Raw genomic sequence first — 19,429 nt, 5'->3', positions numbered from 1 at the left:
TTAAGAGAAAAGTGCTGGCGCCCCCCCCTATAATCCAGCCCTGCACATGGTACCGATAAAATGTCCCATTATGTCATATACTGTATAAAATAACAAGGAGCAGCTTCAACGAGCATTACCACCATGTTACATTGTTGTCCTATAAACAGATTGCCTGGTGCAGCTATCTAGAACAGTCTAATTGCAGGGTGCAGCACATCCAGGTCATCCTGAACTTTGTTAGAACATTGATATAAAATACAATTAGACAAGACGAGCCTCGAGAATTTATTATGAAAATGTACCAAGTGCTGGCACTCATAGTGGTCTCTCTTGTGAACACTTAATAGTTACCGACCGCCTTATACCGGCAGATTTCTTACCACGTCAAATAAAGCAAATACTTTACAGTTTTACATCAAAATGTTGAGACTCCTAATTTGTAACTGAAGACCTTGCAGGTCCATCCACTATTATAAACTGCAGATTTAGGGAACCCACAAAGTTTCCTACGCAAGACGTCCACATATCTGTATATCCAGGATACTAACATTACTTTAGAGAAAGGCATCAAATGAGAATCCCAGGTCTTTCAAAAAGGCATTTATTATATAATAATGCTATAACAATAGAACTTACTATACACAATAGAAGGATAATGTCACAATATCTGCCAGAACTCTTACTCCTAAATACAAAAATAGAATAAATTTGTACAAATACAGTAAAAGGTCACATTGTAGCCAGTAGGATCACATCATTCGGATCTTATAGAGTAGGTACCGGAGGTGTCCAATTACAGATCAGCATGTGGCGAGTGATATTCTCCATAGGGATTTCAAGCATTTTCCAAAAAAAGCATTCCTTTATCATTACAGAGGACACAAGTGCTCATACAGCATTAACCATCTATATAACTTTATACCAAGTGTCCAAAACCCAAGTGACGTGACATTGTAACTTTTGTGAATTGTGCCTCCTAGTGGATTCTACAGAGATCACACTAAACAGAAATATGTTGAAACTTTAACTTTTTTTTTTTAGCAACTTCCTATGAAACAAATCCACATGGGCGGTCACTGGCTGAGGCAGACATTCTGACTCCGCCCATCTGACAGTACATGGCCTAATTTTTATATTTGGAGTCAAAAGGAACAGCAATTGCTCAGGTATGGTGGGGGCTAGAGAAAAGATGCCACTGTGCCAGAATAAGTGAAGTGCATATAAGTTGGTTTAGGTGATGAAAGGAGGAAATTAAAAATTGCCACATTAACATAGGCATAAAGGGCATCTACCACCAGGATGAAAGCCTGACGGGCTCCAGGCTCCAAAGGTGTTAATGGAGTCCGGAGCCCCTCCGGCTCATTTGCATACAGTTCTTCCTCCTCATGGTAGACTTTACTGCTCAATCCAATATACATAAAGTAGCCCTTTAACATCCAATACAAGTGGATTGAGAAAACTGCAGTGTCTACAAGTGCAAATCTGAGATGTGAAATGTGAAGTACAGGATGTGTCAGCGAAAATGCAACCTTGGATTTGCATAGATCTGTGTATATACAGTATGTATATTACCCATGTTTTACAAACTTTATTGTACCAACCAGTGCTACGGAGTGTTCTCTAGGATTTCCTTATCTCTACAGATATTTGTCATTACTCCAGTACATCATGTTATACATTTTTCCAGAATGAAGGAAATCGCAGGCAAAATAATTGGCAAATCTACTGGTAAAATATTGTACCTTGAGGCTCATCTATAGCATTATCAGGTTCCAGTTCTTTGAGCACAGACCCTTTTGGGTCAGGAACCTGGAAAAGAGTTCAGGTTATAGATCTTCATACACAATGGAGTGCACTTCAATAAAGGAGATGTAGCAGTGCTGAGGTGGTTGAGCACCGGAGGATTACAGTCCTGCTGATCTGTATATATGATCCTATAGGCTAGTGGTTACCGCCCCACCAGTAAAGCCGTCTCTATGGGGGTCATATGAAGATGAGACTTTTATGCTCTGGGATGCCATACTTTTCCTTGTTGTCCTCAAAAAGTTCCTGAAGAGCCTTTAGGTACTTTTGATGTAACTCTTCAATTTCTTCCTGTGTAGGATTGGATGTCTGCACCACTGGGATGGGTTTCCCCACTGTTCAAGGCACAGAAAATTTATATTAACACAAATAGAAATCAATTGTGAAATATTAATGTTGAAGGGGCATTCTACCTATATCAGGTATGACTGCGGGGTTAGACAGGCTTTACCACTGGGAATTATATTATAATATGTATATATTCAGTAGATCTTTTCAATAGTATCAAGTGATTGAACAAATTATCTCAGTATATATCAGGTTTATGAAATTAATCTTTTTTTTTTTTCTTATTACACAACTTTTTGGAACACCTACCCACTGTGTGAATGGGCTTTCTGAAAGGCAATAGTCCAAAGCTATACTGGAAGATACCACGTGCATGGAAGAGGGGTAGAGCAAAGCCCATCACTTTCTGCAGCCTCTCTTGGATGCTACGCAGCAGGGAACCTTTTGGATTAGGAACCTGGAAGAAGAGTTCATTCTCTCCAAAGGAGAACACTGGTACTAAATGAGCACTGGAAAGGAAAGCAGACAGGTTATCTCATGTACATGGAGGACAACTAGTTATTACATCTTATGTATATTATTTTTTAATAGAGATTATGTTGGAGAATATCTCAAAGAATGACTACAATAACTTCTTATATGTTCCCACTCTGCATAGACTGTGGAGGCGAGAAATAAACCGATACTGGTGTATGTACAACATGATTACAGAAACAGTCCCTCATTATTAAAACTGGTGGTCATTTTACAGTAGTAAAGAGGGAACTGGGATTTAGAGGAAGGGTACAAAAAAAAAAAATTTAAAATAAGAGTACCAGCAGTTTTGCATATTTTGGTGCCTGGAAATCACTTTAATCCTTTCATGACTAGTGTTGTAACTGCACATACCATGATCGACATCATAACAGAAGCATCTCCCCTTTATGTTTCTAGGTGCCACAAAACAGGAGACACCCACTGTTAAAGTTGCAGTAAAAATCTCTGGTCTTGTGACATGCAGAGTCTCCTCTTTAATATAACCCAAGAAAAGGGATCTTGGTGCCATTGTACAGAAGATCCCACCATTTGAAGTGGACCCCTCCTTCAGTCAGTTGAAAGCAGAATGGGGAAGTAGCAGCAGGGAGACAGAACTGAGATTTTGCAGAAGCAAATGCACCATCTCCATCCTTAGTTGGACGTGGGAAAGGATGGCAGATTGATGTCGTACATATTTTTAAACATATTTTGTTAAATATTTATTCACTTTTAATAGCAAAATATATGGGAAAAAAATGTTTTTCACATCTTTTGTTACTTGTCTGCCAATTTTATAAAGAGAAACAGGTCATTAATAAAACTATCCTTAAAGTCTCACACATCACCAAAAAAAACAACAAAAAGTATAAATTGTTATTATATATAAAGCTGTTCCAAATATTAGAGCAGAACAGAACTGAACGACCTGGACATTCAGGCACCATTGACTCTTGGTCATGAAAGCGGTACATGGCCACGTGTAATCTACTGCAACACCCATGCCAATGCAATAGGCAAGGGACAGTTACAAACAGTGGCCTCTCCTTGTTAGGAGCTATCTGAGGGAGTCATGAACCCTCTAGAACAGCGATGGCGAACCTATGGCACGCGTGCCACAGACGGCACGCAAAGCTGTTTCTGTTGGCACGCGTACCGTCGCCAGTAAGCCTCTGCCCGCAAAAATTTGGTCTATGCGAGCGGCGGAACTACGCGCCGCTCCATAGACAGAACCGCAGAGTTTTTGCGCATGCGCGGTAACTTGGGAAGCGCTGAAAGTTTCAGTCGCTCCCATAGAAACCGTGCATGCGCATTAATTATCCCGGGCCGCTCCGCTCTGCTCCCTCCCTGTCCGCTCTACTCTGTCCCGGTCCGCTCCACACTGCTTTGCTCCCTCTGTCCATAGCCCCCCTCTCTACCGCTCCGTGGCCCCCCTCTCCTCCGCTCCGTGGCCCCCCTCTCCTCCGCTCCGTGGCCCCCCTCTCCTCCGCTCCGTGGCCCCCCTCTCCTCCGCTCCGTGGCCCCCCTCTCCTCCGCTCCGTGGCCCCCCTCTCCTCCGCTCCGTGGCCCCCCTCTCCTCCGCTCCGTGGCCCCCCTCTCCTCCGCTCCGTGGCCCCCCTCTCCTCCGCTCCGTGGCCCCCCTCTCCTCCGCTCCGTGGCCCCCCTCTCCTCCGCTCCAGGTGGGAGTGGAGAATGCATACAGCGTAACCTGCATGCATTCCTGGAGAACCTTCCTGAATAAAAGAAAATAAAGTAAGTTTATCTGTGTATATGTATGTAATGTGTATATGTATGTGATGTGTATATGAATGTGTATATGTATATGTATGTAATGTGTATATGTAATGTGTATATGTAATGTGTATATGTATGTAATGTGTATGTGTATGTAATTTGTATATGTATGTAATGTGCATATGTAATGTGCATATGTGGGTGTTTATATGTGTATACATATATACATATATATATATTCTGTATGTATTTTATACTACATGGCGATAAGCTGTATGCATTTTATACTACTTGGCGGCATTCTGTATGCATTTTATACTACATGGCGATAAGCTGTATGCATTTTATACTACTTGGCGGCATTCTGTATGCATTTTATACTACTTGGCGGCATTCTGTATGCATTTTATACTACATGGCGGCATTCTGTATGCATTTTATACTATATTACGTATATGGGGGGGGGTCTCTCTATGGCTCGTTTTCTCAATTAAAACCTTGTTATTCTAGTTACATTTTTGTGTTGGCACTTCACTTCAAGTCAGAAGGGTTTGGGTTGCATTTTGGGCACTCGGCCTCTAAAAGGTACGCCATCACTGCTCTAGAAGGTTCTAGCACTGGGCTGTTAGGTACTTAGCAGCTGTAGATCCTGCTTGTACAGGCAATGATTAAGAGGGTGGCAGTTATCATCCAATTGTATTCCACAATGTACAATGTGTGATTGTAGGGCAAGTCATCACCTGACCAGGTTAAAAAAAAAACCTTCAACAGGGAGGGGCTAGGTCTCTTAGGTCAGTCAGTTCCAGAAGGAACTTAGAGCACAAGCTCTTAACTGAGAGCACATCCAGTCTCAGAGTGAAGAGAGGGATAGTGTCTATACACCATCAGCACCGACACTCAGCTAAACCCAGCACAAGAGCTGCAGCATCCACACCTGGACACAGCTCCATCCCAGCCTGCATCTACTACCAGGCTGGTGAACCATTCCTGTGGACACTCTCCATGACCACTCCAGTAACCCGGAATCTCCAGTAATCCGGAATCTGTTCCAAGATCGTTTGCCTCGTTGCCTGCAGTTGATCCAATAATGAACCGCAAGTTGTTTTGCACAACGTTGCCTCTGTCTGAGCCCTAGATTCGACTGTACCACCATCACGGGCTCCCCATCCATTACCCAGGGACATATATCACAGACATTGAGGGGTTGCCCCAGGGAGAAACCAGTGCATCAGCCTCTCCCTCCATAATTTCTTGCATACACCACCATAGGACAACCCTTGGTCCCCATACCACGGGTGCCAGAGGTGGCACTCAGAGCCATTTCTGTGGGCACCCACAGGACAGAGTTCACCAGGAACAAATCCACCAAATCTTCCTGCAGTCCCAGGCAACTAAAGAGATGCTGCTCACTAAAGCGACACTTTATTGGCTGTTTGGAACTGCGGGAAAAGTAAGAAGGTGTGGACAGGGCTGCAGTATCTTTTTGAGGTCCTCCTGCTGGACAAAACCATTCTTCCTCTACAGAGAGACTCTGGAGAGAAGCTACAATGAGAGTCTGAATTTGCCCTTCTTCTATCAACTGTATTGGTGGCCTCAGGGGCTGATACGATTGAAAAATGTGAAAGAACAGGTAGCAATAAATTACTGCTTAAAATGCCATGTTCGCACTTCACGGTAAAAAAGTGGATTTTGGTTGCAGCTTGGGCACTCGGTCTCTAAAAGGTTCGCCATCACTGCCATATATGATACCGGTCCAACGTGACACTAGCGTACCTAAGCCGCAACCGGTGGGGGATGTTGCACTACCATCCACCCATGGAAACCAATCAGAGCTTAGATTTAATTTTATAAACAGCTGTGGGAAAATGAAAGCTTTGCTCTGATTGCTTGCCATGGGCAACTAGAATAGATCTGCTCTAAGAGACTTATGATAAACCTAGATCTCTGCTTGCTGTCATTATATAGGACGTTTCATCGTTTACTTTCAGTGGATAAAGATCTGTCCCTGGTCATGTGATGTCACACAGGTGCACAGCTCGTTATATCACAGAGTAATAAGAGCTGTGTGATATCACATGACCAGGGATATAACGAGCTGTGGACCTGTGTGACATCACAGGACCATGGACAGCTCTTTATCCATTGAAAGTAATTAATGAAGTGTCCAATATAATGACATTAAGTAGATATCTATAGAACAGTGAGGAATTGATTATTCATTATACAAATTATATTTTTTTGCTGAAACAGAACAACCCTGTTAGTAATGCACCACTGATTACTGAAGGTATAACATACCCTCTTTTCAATGCCACCTTGATAAATCCTTTCCTCTTTAGGATATGCAGGGTCAGATTTCCGGGGTGTGCATCCAATGACTCTTCTGCGCCTCCAATTACTATGATGGCAGCATTTCCTCCCCCCTCTCTGCTTAGTACATGGGTCACACTTTTCTTGGATGCAGACACCAGACCTGTAAGCAGAATGACAGCCCTGATTGTACAACATTACAAAACATGTGACAATGACCGATCTGTGAATTACATACTCCATGCTGGCTGGGTATCACAAATCAAACACTGTGACAAGAGCGGACTCTGAATATCATAGTGATATATGATGCAGCAGGTCCCTTCCTCCCCTCAGATCACCAACCCCAGAACTATAATCATGAGTACTGTACATTAGAGCGGTACCGCTATAATGCTCCGAGTCCCGGCCAGTGCACAGTCTGTGGTTCACAGGCCAATAAAGATTACGTGTTACTAACCTTATCCACATGCAATGCTGCCTCCACTATGCAAACATAGATTAATCATTTTTCCCAAAGCGAAGTGTAAAGCCTATCGTGCCACCTTATGTGTCATAAAAACAGGGCAAGTGCCACAGAAAGAATTAACTGGATAAAAACTGAAACAACAAGACTGATCCCATGTAAACGCATGCCCAGTATCACAAATCCATAGTGATAATAAATGCCACAAAACAGGAACATGTGCTAATGTCAGCAGGGTTTTATAATATAGGAGGTTTTACACCACTAAGGGCTTTCACCCATGAAATCCTTATAGATCTGATCCCGCTCTCAATACACATGTACACAAGTGTCATTTCGGGGCCTTTGTAGGTTCTGAAACCACAGATTGAATGCAGACAGAAGGGAACATCCTCTATTCCCCAAGAATTTGGATTCTGGTTCCAAATGTAGGAAGAGAATATCAGATTTGTAGGGGCTACAGTATATTCATACAGCCCAGGACCCATGGCAGTCTTAATCCACCCCTGGCTGATGTCATTACCCACATATTCTTTACACTAAATTAAGAGATGTATGTCTCCCCTTTACTACCAGATATTGTCACAAATTTAGTGGATGGCAGGTTTAGATCCGGTTACCCTTCTAAGAAATGTATGGTGCTATATGTAAATGGATAAAAATAGCCCCTTTTTTAAGTTTAAGTTGAATATAATCAGGGGGGATTAAGACTGCCATAGGCGCTGGGCTGTATAAATATTATAGCCCCTACAAGTCTGGAATCACTTAAGACACATGGTACTAGAATCAAGCTTCTTGAGGAAACTGTCTTTCAGGATCCTTGGAGGACCTTTAAATGTCCTAAAATGGCTCTTATGTACATGTGCTTTGAGAGCAGGTAGAGATCTATGAGGGTTTCCTAGGTGACGGCTCTTCTCAATATAAAACATGATGGATGGATTGGGTGGCCATGAGCCCCCTAGAAGGCTTGGGCCCGGGCTACCATCCAAACTACCTATGAATATGATACTGAATATGATCTTAATAAAGTGTATGTAAATAAGTACCTGTCTCCTATTTATTTTCCTCCATGACTATAGTTTATCTGTAATGCCTCCTGGGAGTCTGGGGTAGTCCGAGTCAGACTCCCTCTCTCATCATTGGTTCAAGCTACTGCACCCTCCCATCCCCTGCAGTTTTCCCACCTTAGATAAACTTGTGGCTACTGTGTACAAATTATCATTGGCTCTTCAGAAAGACAAAACTCAGAGAACTGAATTCCAGTACATAATTATAATGGAAAGATTGCCATTTTTTTTTCTTTCTTTGAGACACCTAATTATCATCTTCAAGAACTCTACATCAGTGAAGAACAAAAGTTTAAAACTCACCAACGCACATAATATACTCCCGGAAGAAGGGGCACCGGAACCAGAAGGGGAGTATGTGCAGGTAAGGGGTCAATCCGGGAAAAAGATCCTTAAACTCTGTGTAGTTGGTGCAAAAGTTTCCAAAGGCCCCAGCAACGAGGACACCATGAGGATGGAAGCCCAGGATGTAGTTATGCTGGGGATCCAAGTCAGCCGTCTTGATAATCTGGAAGTCATATTACGAGGTAGACTATTATGACCAGCAGTATTGCTTCCTGACAGAAATGGTTTGAAATGAAGAGCAGAATTACCTTTATTGGAAAATAATCCTTGAAGTACCTCCAGACTGTCCAGCTTCGTACCCACTGACACCTGCGTCCTCCAGTTTGTGGGGTCTCCCAGTCGAGGTACAACCAGAGAACATAGAGAGCCACTATGAGCCAAAATCTTCCAAGAACCAACAAGAGGAACAGTCCGACACAACATTGTGCTACAAAAAGTATAGATAGAATATGTAGATCAGGACATCACAAAGCTTCATAAGCCATGTACACCCTACAAACACAAGTATTTGCCCTAATGGATCCAAATGTAAAAATAGATTTTACCAACTATAAAATTCGATCCTGCAAACAAACTAGTTTTCATTTATTCTCTACTATTGTGCAGCCAGCTCCCCCTAGTGGTGGCAGACATAATATTCATTTACTAGAACCTCCAATGCAAGCTAAAAATGTGGTTGATATGACCTGATTTTTTTTTCCTGAAAAGAAAGGTAAAAATGTTATAGATTTGTTTCGTTGGTTGTGTTGAGTATTTATCCTGTGTGCAAAAGTGATTTCAATCAGAAGCATTAACCCTTCTACACCTCTTCTTTGAGCATGTCATATAAACAGAGACATCAGTGGTTTCTCGGGATTCTTAAAACTCATAAAATCCCGGATGCAGAAAATTTTGCGCAGCACTAAAAATCCATCAAACTACATATTTCTCCGGCTGACAAACTAACAGGACTCCAGAGTAATAAGTTATTAATAACTTGGCTATTAACCACTTGTTGTCTCTGCTATATTTCTAGCATTTTCCCACACAACAAACCATTGGTTACAAAGACCATCTACAGTTTAGCATTTATTATGCACAGTACACATATCAGTTATTTCATTAGTTTTGTGCGTTATTGTGAGACAAAAGCAGTAGTAGAAATCATTATACTTTATGTTTGTGAAGTCTACACATCTGCATTTGTCTCTCAATAACTGATGCAGATAACTGATGAAACTACTAAGTTGTGAACTGATCTCTGCTTTTTGAAACACAAAAGTATATTCACTGCTCACCAATCTTAAAGCCTGTCCTGTAACAACACAAGGTCACTCTGCACCCTCACCTTTATTCCACATTCAAAGCTTCTGCAGCTAAAGATATAAATAGATCCTCCTAGGTGTTCTGTTGTTTCTGAATCTTAATATCATTTTTCTATCTAACCTACAATATCTTATGGTTTTACAATGTGAATTACATTTTGGATCATTGTGTGTATATAGTGTGTGTGTGTGCCCGTTTTACCTTCTATATGGTGTATCTGCTATTCTCTCAGGAGTTTGTTCCCCAACTTTCGCTCACTCTTAAACATAAGCAACATATAATATATTGTAGAGGAGTCATGAAAGTAATGACATAAATGAAGCACTTTTGGGAGATAGAAAATTTACTATTAGCGAAGATTTGCAAAATTGTTATTTAACAATTTTAGATTTGCAAAATTGTTATTTCTTCGGCAATGCCAGAAGAAAAGAAAATTATTAAGGAAAGACTGATAAACTTGCAGATATTTATAACGCGCTAGCGCATGATACATTAATTGCACTATTACCTGCGCCAGGCCCTGCTTGGCGTGGAATTGCACCATAACCTGCGCCAGGCCCTGCTTGGCGTGGAATTGTCAATTACCACGAACTTCTATTATTTCAAGGCTTGAAAAAGCTCTTCCGGTTCCTTAAAGGGGTATTCTCGTCTGGGCATTCACATTCAGTTTGATAAATCTGCCATATATAAACATTTCTTCAATTAGATGTTATTAAAAAAAATGTACCTGTGTGAAGATAATTTCTCATAAATGTAGTCATTTTGTCCCTTAGAAACAAGATGGCTTCCTCGGATACGGCCACGTCTGCTGGAGGGATTGCACAAAGAAACAAAAGGTTTTTGTATATGAAATGTCCGGGAGTTACTACATGTCCCACAGCCGTCCTGTGGCAATGATTGCTCAATCCAGGTGGTCAGGCAGGACTCTATAGCGCAAGTCTGGCCACCGCTGCCAGAGTGTGACGTGGTCGTATCCGAGGAAGCCATCTTGTTTCTAAGGGACAGAATGACTACATTTATGAGAAATTATCTTCACACAGGAACATTTTTTTTAATAACATACAATTGAAGAAATGTTTATAAATGGAAGATTAGTGAAACTGAATGTTAATGCCCAGGCGAGAATACCCCTTTAAAGTATCCATTAGAATAGTTTTAGGGAATCCATTGGGATGAAATTGGCTGTAACTAATGGGGAGTTAAGGGGGCTGTATATACAATAACCATGAGGGCTGTCTGGTATGATAAAATAGGAAATATTTTAGGAAACAGGAGACTGTTTTAGTTTCTGAATTTTTAATGCTGCCATGTGGGTTCACTACAAAGGGGCCCACTGAGGCTCTGTCACCCAGCGGCCTACTGAAACCTGGAGCCGACCCTGAATTGAATAAATGGCAAATGGATATAGTTTGATTCCAAAAAGACACAGGACAACTTGTGACCTATAATTATAACTTAAGTGACAGTAGCTTTGAATGTGGGATAAAGGTGAGTCAGGAGAGTGACCTTGTCTTGTGCTAAGAGCAATTGCCAGAGGACATTGCATACTTTGTTTCAAGGAAGCATGGAGGCTGACATTTAGGTTAGAAGGACATGCAATACTTAATATTGTAATATCCTAAGCTAGTTCTTTTTTATTTGGCCAAACGTAAAGACAAATCAGTTTCCACAATTGCCAGAATATGGTAGTAAGAGTTGCCAAGACCTCCAATCAAGACTCCTGTGGTTGAGCAAAGATTTTAGAAATGTAATTTTAATGTGTAGTGAATAATTCCATGAATAAAGTGAATTATGTTTTGGTCTTTTATTATTATTGTTGTTACACGTTTGTTTATTATTGTAAAACACAAATAAAAACTTTGGAAGCAAAGTTAAGCCAGAAATTAAAGAAATTCTACCATCGAAATCCATCATGATAAACCTGGGGCACTGTGACTGTGGTAATCTTTTTATATTTGTGATTCATGGCCTCCTTCGTACTAAAATCAACTTTTAAATTTATTCTCATGAGCCCAAATGGCTTTGATGAGTGTTTCCAGAGCCAATCAGTGCTGTAGCTTCACAGGCCGTTACAGTGAGCAGAGCAGGTACTTCCTGCAGCTGCTAGATCACACAAGCAGAGGGAGAGAGCAGGGGGTTGGGTGACACATGTCCTACTCATTGTAACAGCCTGTGAATCTGTAACAATGAGGGGCGCTGGTAACTAGAATTAGCATCATTTTAAAAGTTGATATTAGAAGGAGGGAGGCCATGGATAACAAAGAGATTTCCTCAGTCACAGTGCCTGGATTTATGAGTAAGTGTCCCTGGTTTATCATGCTGGATTTTGATGGTTGATTTTCTCTAAAGGACATCTACCATCAGATTACCTGATGGTAGATGATTACTACTCACCTCCATGCCTCCTCCCCATCTGCTGTAATTTTTTTTTTTTTAGTACGTTTTAGAATGGCCACATTTAGTATTAAAAAAGGCTTTCAAAATAAGCAAATGAGCCGGAGACCACTTCTTGGCTCTTCTGTTAAGAGTGTTCAGAGGCCCAGTGATGGCAGCGGCTCACCGACAATTCTCGTGCATACCCTTTCTACAATTCTCGCGCTGCCTGAAAAGCACAAGAATTGCTGAAGGAGAGCAGGTGACATCACACTAAAAATATAACAGCAGATGGGGACAGGGAGGTGAGTAGTCAGCATCTACCATCAGGTTATCCAATGCTAAAGGTCCTTTAAAGCTTTCTGTGTCGTAACAATATCAAAGTCTACACAGATGAAAATGATACCCCAAGCGAAAAGTGGCCACATGGGTCATTAGAATGCCCCTCAGACTTTTTAGACTGGTTTCACATGAGTCGGTGCATTTTGTAATACTCGCTACATGTGTCCTCATGACGGACCGGCCCAAACACTGAGCAACTAAACTGAACTCATCAAGTCTGTTCAGTTCCTCTGCTCAGCTCTCGTGCTGGTGAATTTATCGGACACAAGCAGAGTTTAATGAAACAAATAAACTTTTCTCTTGCGGATTCGGCCTTGAGGGATGTCATAGATTGGTAGCGGACACATGAAGCCTTTTGCAGCAATTATTGCAATACTTCGCTGTAGATATTTCTTACCCAGCAGTAAAAAGGAGAAAACCCACTGTACCACAGCTAGTGTCTGAATCCGCCTGATCAATGGGATGTTCAGAGGCGCAAACTCCACTTTCATCCTGAATGGTCTAAGGTTTATCTGCAATACACATAGAGGGGTATAGTTCAACTCTAGTGTCTCATATCCAGTATAGCATTACACCCACATTAGTAATTTGATATAGGACAGAAAATATGAAAATGGTGTCACAAATTAGGCTATGCCCAGAGCGGATCCTGCCAGAGGGGGCACACCCCAGTATGTCAGTGTGCTTGGTTTACAATCCTTCAAGACTACACCCTTTGTCAAAGAAGCATCCAAAAATGCTAATTTTGCTCAGTAAATCTTCTCCATTGTGTTTTTACCAAACCGTTGCTGCTAATATTAGCCGAGTGATGTTAGTGCCAGTTATCAGACCCTCACAGATCTTATTATGATGATTTATACTAAAAAGTTAGGTCATCAATATCCTGGTAAATCACCGGAACATGAACATGATGTGAACACAGTTTTCCCCTAATGGTTATTCTACCACAGGTACTTAAATATTTCCATTAAAGGACATCTTACCACCAGGATGAAGGATTGTAAACCAAGCACACGGACATACTGGCGTGTGCCGCCTCTGGCAGGATATGCTCTTCTTTTAGCTTCTTATGCCCTGGTTTTTACGATATAAAGGTTTTAAAAATTATCTAAATGATGGACAATGGATCCTGGAGCTCCTTTATATATTTTTCAAAACCTTTATTTCTTGTAAACAAGGTCCTAAGAAGCTACAAGAAGAGAGGATCCTGCCAGAGGGAGCACACGCCAGTATGTCAGTGTGCTTGGTTTACAATCCTTCATCCTGGTGGTAGGTGTCCTTTAACATTCTTAGACCACCAGGTATAATAACCAACCATAGCCCCTTTACTAGCCTGATCTTCCAAGGATGCGAACACTAGAACTTTTATTGCCATAGAGCACCAGACAAGCGGACATTAACCTCTTCATTGCCCTTCACCACCAGTGGTACAGACATAAATCCCTGTACAGTATCATTTGATGTGGTTCACAACAACTTATTTATCCTTAGGACTAGTGGAGGGCCCCCCCATGGATCAACAAGGGTCTGTTATACCACAAATGAATGGTGCGACAAGGCAGACATGCGTACAGAAGTACATGGACTTGGCACTACGTTAGTTCCATAGAGATGAATACAACAGCAGCATGGCAGATGTGCGATCAGCCGCTCTGAGGATTTGGAGATACAGTGGACCCTGTTGTTGTGATTAGTGTGGGGTGGGGGTCTCAAAACAGTAGTTATCCGTTATCCAGTGGATTGGGGATAGATTGTTGTGACTGGACAACCCCTATAAAAGGCAAACACTACAAGTTATACCAGGGACATCCAACCTTCTAAGTTACTTCATTTCTAATTGTTTCTTAACCCTTAGACAGAGTAGGTATAAAATAGACGAGCACACTTGTATGTAAAGAGAACACAAGTCACATGTAAGGACGGCAGAACAGATCCGTCATGTTACAGATTTTGCAGCGTGAAGAATTCATGGGAAAAAAAAAAAAAGTTATGTGCATCTCTAATTATAACGTCTAGATGGAAAAAAGGAATCGCTGCACATGAGTACAATAAATACAACCCATAAGCTCTAGATGGATGGAGCTCAGTGCAACTGGTGGCCCTAAAGTTTTCTGAAGTCCGTACACTACAGCAACACACAGATACATGATAAATGCAGACAGATACTTCAAACAGTGACTGGAGGGCTGGGGGATCACTGCAGCACATGGCGGTCACTTACCTCCCGGTGGCGGTGCCCCCTCTGTATTAGGGACTTGCACAATGTGCAGCACTTCCTTGCATGGGTGGGATATACTTTCCCCAGCACTAGTGAGGCTTGTTATGTGGAGCTGACATTAGACACCAGGGGAGGTGCTGGGAGTCTGACACCCAGCTGATGCATATCTTAACCCCTCCCGCACCACATGCGAGCCAGCTCACGGTATTGCACCATCTATGCTGTCAGGCTGTGTTCCTACATTCAGGACGCGTTCACATGATGCGTTGCGTCGTATTTTTTTATGCGTTTTTGACGCATTCCAAAGGCTTTAGCCTTGATCACATGCTGAGGTTACATTGCGTTTCCACTGGATTTGATAAAACGCAATGTAACCTCAGCAGGGATCAAGGCTGAAGCCTTTGGAATGCGCCAAAAACGCATCAAAAAACGTGACGCAATGCATCGTGTGAAAGCGCCCTCAGGCGCCCGAAGAGCGTTCTCACACATTGACGTTTTGATTGTTTTGTAACAGGGCGTTTTGATTCCGTTACACGTACTGCCTTGACTTCATTTAGAAAGAATCAAAGCTCGCAGGGCCGTGCCCTGCATATGGGTTTCGATGGAAACGCATGTGATCGGTAACCAGCACCCGGTGTCTTGTATTGTATAACATCAGTTACAATTGACTACTGTGTTCTGTAAATGCAAATGTTAACATCAATTTAATTAGGCAAATCTTTCTTCAGCTGCATTAAATGTGAAAAGTGATAACAATATTATCAAGAAATGTATACGTGTTTTGGGGTACACAGTGCAGTTCTACGTTAGTGGCTTGTTGAGTCCCCTCTAGCCTGGATACAGGGTGACCAAGAAAAATAAGGTTATAAATTAGGGATCCAGTGGTGGGTCCTGCACCTATCACACATCTATGGTATATTCTAGGGATGAATATATAGGTTTTTGCCTATGAAATTCTGAGCTGTATACAGTAAATCCTGTTACACAACATACTGAGGTAATTGTGGTTTCTTCTTCATCTTGTGGTGTCACAATCTGTGTGGCTGTAATGCTGAACAATAGCAACAGGAATTTATGTAGCGTGAGCTCCACTGCCATTGTGCGTGTTTTGTTTTATGTGAGATTTTCTGGACTGAACCTACAACAGCAACATCCTCCCACAGGGGCCTGTCCTTTGGTGTGGGGTCAGTTGGTTTTCCCTGTTATATGAATGGCTGGCTTGTAGCGTGGCCTGGCGCCAGTGTCGGGCCACGGGAGGCTTGGTCCAGGTGAACAGGCCTCTTCCACGCCGGGCAGGGCCATCAAGGGGATCCAAGAACAGGGGAAGTACAAAGTTCATTACAATGTAATGAAGTTTCCCCTTGGGGCACTCCAGGTGTACATGTAGTGAAGGGATTCCCAGGCAGATGGTGAAGGGGAGGCCCGTGATGGTAGCAGCAGCCAGGGGTCACACATAGTGACAGGATTGATGAAGATATAACTCACAATCTCTTTATGTAGCAGACTTCCAACACAACAACAGGTAACAGGCTGAGGAAGTGGGGATGTACACAGAGCTGCTGGCTCTTATATTTTCACCCATGGCCTCTTTCCTTCTAAAATCAACTTTTAAAGTTATGCTAATAAGTCAGAGGGACTATCGGGGTCTTACCACTGCTTCTCCATGCTGCAGCATCACAGACTGTTACACTGTGCAAGGAGCACTTACCCCCTCGGCTGAAGTGATATTACATCAGACAGAGGGTGTGGGAAGTGCTGAGGGTGCAGGGGGAGTGGAAAGACAGAGCCAGAGTGGCTCTGGTAACACCCCAAGGAGCCATTCTGACTAATTAACATAATTTTAAAAGGTGATTTTAGAAGGAATAAGGCATTGTATAACAAATATTAGAAGATTACCACAATTACAGTGATTGGATCTTTGAGTAAGTGTTTGAGCGAGTTTTTTAGCACATTTTTTGTGCTGAAAAACTCAGCTTATACTCCAGTATCTACTGTACTTTATTAAACAGATCTGTTCCTTGTGTATTTCTTTTTTCCCCTGACTTTCTTCCCTAGTTAAGCAGTTTGTATAAATCATCTTTCTGTCCTTTATCCACTGACAGCTGAGAGATAAAGGAACCAGAGAAAGTGTCTTAACTCTTTATAGACATTCCCTGTATAGTCTAATATCAGAAATCTTAAAGGGGTTCTCAGGAGGAAAAACATGGCTGCAGTCTTCCAAAAACAGCACCACACCTGACCATGGGTAGTGTGTGGTATTGCAACTAAGCTCCATTCATTTCTATACAGCTGAGCTGCAGTACTGGCAGTAACCTTGGTCAGGTGTGGTGCTGTTTTTGGAAGACTGCAGCCTTGTTTTTCCACCTCCTGAGAAGCCCTTTAACCGGTTAAGGACCGAGCCCTTTCCCGTTTTTTCATTTCCATTTTTCACTCCCCACCTTCAAAAATCTATAACTTTTTTATTTTTACACGTAAAAAGCTATGTGACGGCTCGTTTTTTGCGTAACAAATTGCACTTCATAGTGATGGTATTAAATATTCCATGCCATGTACTGGGAAGCGGGAAAAAAATTCCAAATGCAGTGAAAATGGTGAAAAAACACATTTGTGTCGTATTCTTGTGGGCTTGGATATTACGGCTTTCACTTCACGCCACAAATGACGCATCTAATTTATTCTTTGGGTCAGTACGATTACAGGGATACCAAATTTGTATAGGTTTTATAATGTTTTCATACATTTACAAAAATTAAAACCTCATGAACAAAAATTTTTTTTTTATTTTGCCACCTTCTTGTGCTTATAACTTTTTCATACTTTGGCGTATGGAGTTGAGGGTGGTGTCATCTTTTGCGACTTTTGATGATGTTTTCAATGATATTATTTTTAGGACTGTACGACCTTTTGATCACTTTTTATAGAATTTTAAATTTTTTTTTAAATGGCAAAAAAGTGCCAGTTTTGACTTTGGACGCGATTTTCCGTTACGGGGTTAAACGCAGTGAAAAACCGTTACTATATTTTGATAGATCGGGCATTTTCGGACGCGGCGATACCTAATGTGTTTATGATTTTTACTGTTTATTTATATTTATATCAGTTCTAGGGAAAGGGGGGTGATTTGAATTTTTAGGTTTTTTTATTATAATTTTTTTTTTAAACTTTTTTTTTATTTTTATTTTTACTATTTTTAAGACTCCCTAGGGTACTTTAACCCTAGGTTGTCTGATCGATCCTACCATATACTGCCATACTACAGTATGGCAGTATATGGGGATTTTACTCCTCATACATTACAATGTGCTGATAGCACATTGTAATGAATGGGTTAACCCGAAGTAGCTTCGGGTCTTCGTGAGACCCGAAGCTACCATGGCAACGGATCGCCGCTCCCCGATGACGTCACGGGGAGCGGCGATCCTCGGAAAGATGGCGGCGCCCATGCGCCGCCATCTGTTTGAAGCCGCCGGCAGCTTTGCCGGCGGCGTTCTGCAAGAAAACACCCGCGATCGGTGCCGGCACCGATCGCGGGTGTTACCGGTAAGCCTTTGCTGCAATATGCAGCAGAGACTTACCGGCTATGGAGAGGGCTCGACCCGCGAGCCCTCTCCATGCATCGGAACGCGACCGCCGCCGTGAATACACGGCGGGCGGTCGCGAACCGGTTAAAGGGGTTGTCTACTTTGAAAAAATAATTGATATTGTTTGTGTAAGGAAAAGTTATACAAATTTCTAATATAATTTTGTTATCATTTCCTCCCGCTTTTCTAAATCTCAGTTTGCTTTCCTGTTATAGAAAGCTTCTGTGTTCACCTCTACTGGATAGAAATCTGTCCATGGCCATGTGATGTACATGCAGGCGCACAAGCACAGAGAGTAATCAGAGCTGTGTGATAAGGGCTCATGCACCTGTGTGTCCATCACATGACCATGGACAGAATTCTGTCCAGTGGTAGTAACCATAGTATCCATAGTAACCATAACCGCAGGACAGCAAGCAGAGATGTAGAAACATGTGAGGAAATGATAAAGAAATGATATTCAAATATTGTATAACTTTTCCTTACACAAGCTATATAAACCAGAGATCAGAGATCATCAAGGAAAAGAGTAAATCGTTTTTTTTTGTTTTTTTTTTTAAGTAAACAAACCTCACTAGATATTCATATACACTACTCACTCCGTGAGAATGAGACAAAAAAGGTACGGAAAAGCTGCTTTACTTAATGAAGTACCCTATATTAAAAAGTTTAATATTATAACCTGATTTATTCATTACTGTAATAAAAATGCCAGGTTTAGTTACTCACTAAGCTATCTTTTCTTTAAGGGCGCTGTCACACGTTGCGTTTGCAAACGCAGACGCAGACCAAACCGCGCCCACCGGGGCGGTCCGCGGTCCAATCGCATCGGCGTTTCTCTATGTTTCTATGGAAATCGCCGTTGCGATCGGACAGCGGACCGCCCCAGTGGGCGTGGTTTGGTCTGCGTCTGCAAACGCAACGTGGGACAGCGCCCTCAGCCATTCTTTTCTCAACAGCACATAGAGGATGCATCTTCAGCTGTTTTAATTGTTCAAATTATTGATGAAAGAATTCATGCATTTAGCAGAAATCCAATTTGGCGAGTCTGTGGTAGAGATACTAAAGGAAATAATTAAGCAAATATTATTTTCAGAGAGCC

The 19,429-nt window shown here is 41.9% G+C and overlaps 1 protein-coding gene across 1 annotated transcript; it reads right to left on the bottom strand.

Annotated features, from left to right (window-relative positions):
* Positions 1-254: 254 nt before the first annotated feature.
* Positions 255-13,039, bottom strand: MOGAT1 (monoacylglycerol O-acyltransferase 1). Its single transcript, XM_072143143.1, has 6 exons — positions 12,926-13,039; positions 8,757-8,935; positions 8,467-8,671; positions 6,619-6,793; positions 2,383-2,582; positions 255-2,120 (listed from the first exon to the last, which is right to left on the bottom strand). Exons 1-6 carry the CDS (start codon positions 13,017-13,019, stop codon positions 1,966-1,968), a joined length of 1,008 nt encoding a protein of 335 aa, XP_071999244.1. The 5' UTR covers positions 13,020-13,039; the 3' UTR covers positions 255-1,965.
* Between the last annotated feature and the right edge of the window lie 6,390 nt (positions 13,040-19,429).

This window comes from Engystomops pustulosus, chromosome 3, assembly GCF_040894005.1.
Source record: "Engystomops pustulosus chromosome 3, aEngPut4.maternal, whole genome shotgun sequence".
Lineage (NCBI taxonomy): Eukaryota > Metazoa > Chordata > Amphibia > Anura > Leptodactylidae > Engystomops > Engystomops pustulosus.
This window is presented reverse-complemented; position numbering and strand designations above follow the sequence as displayed.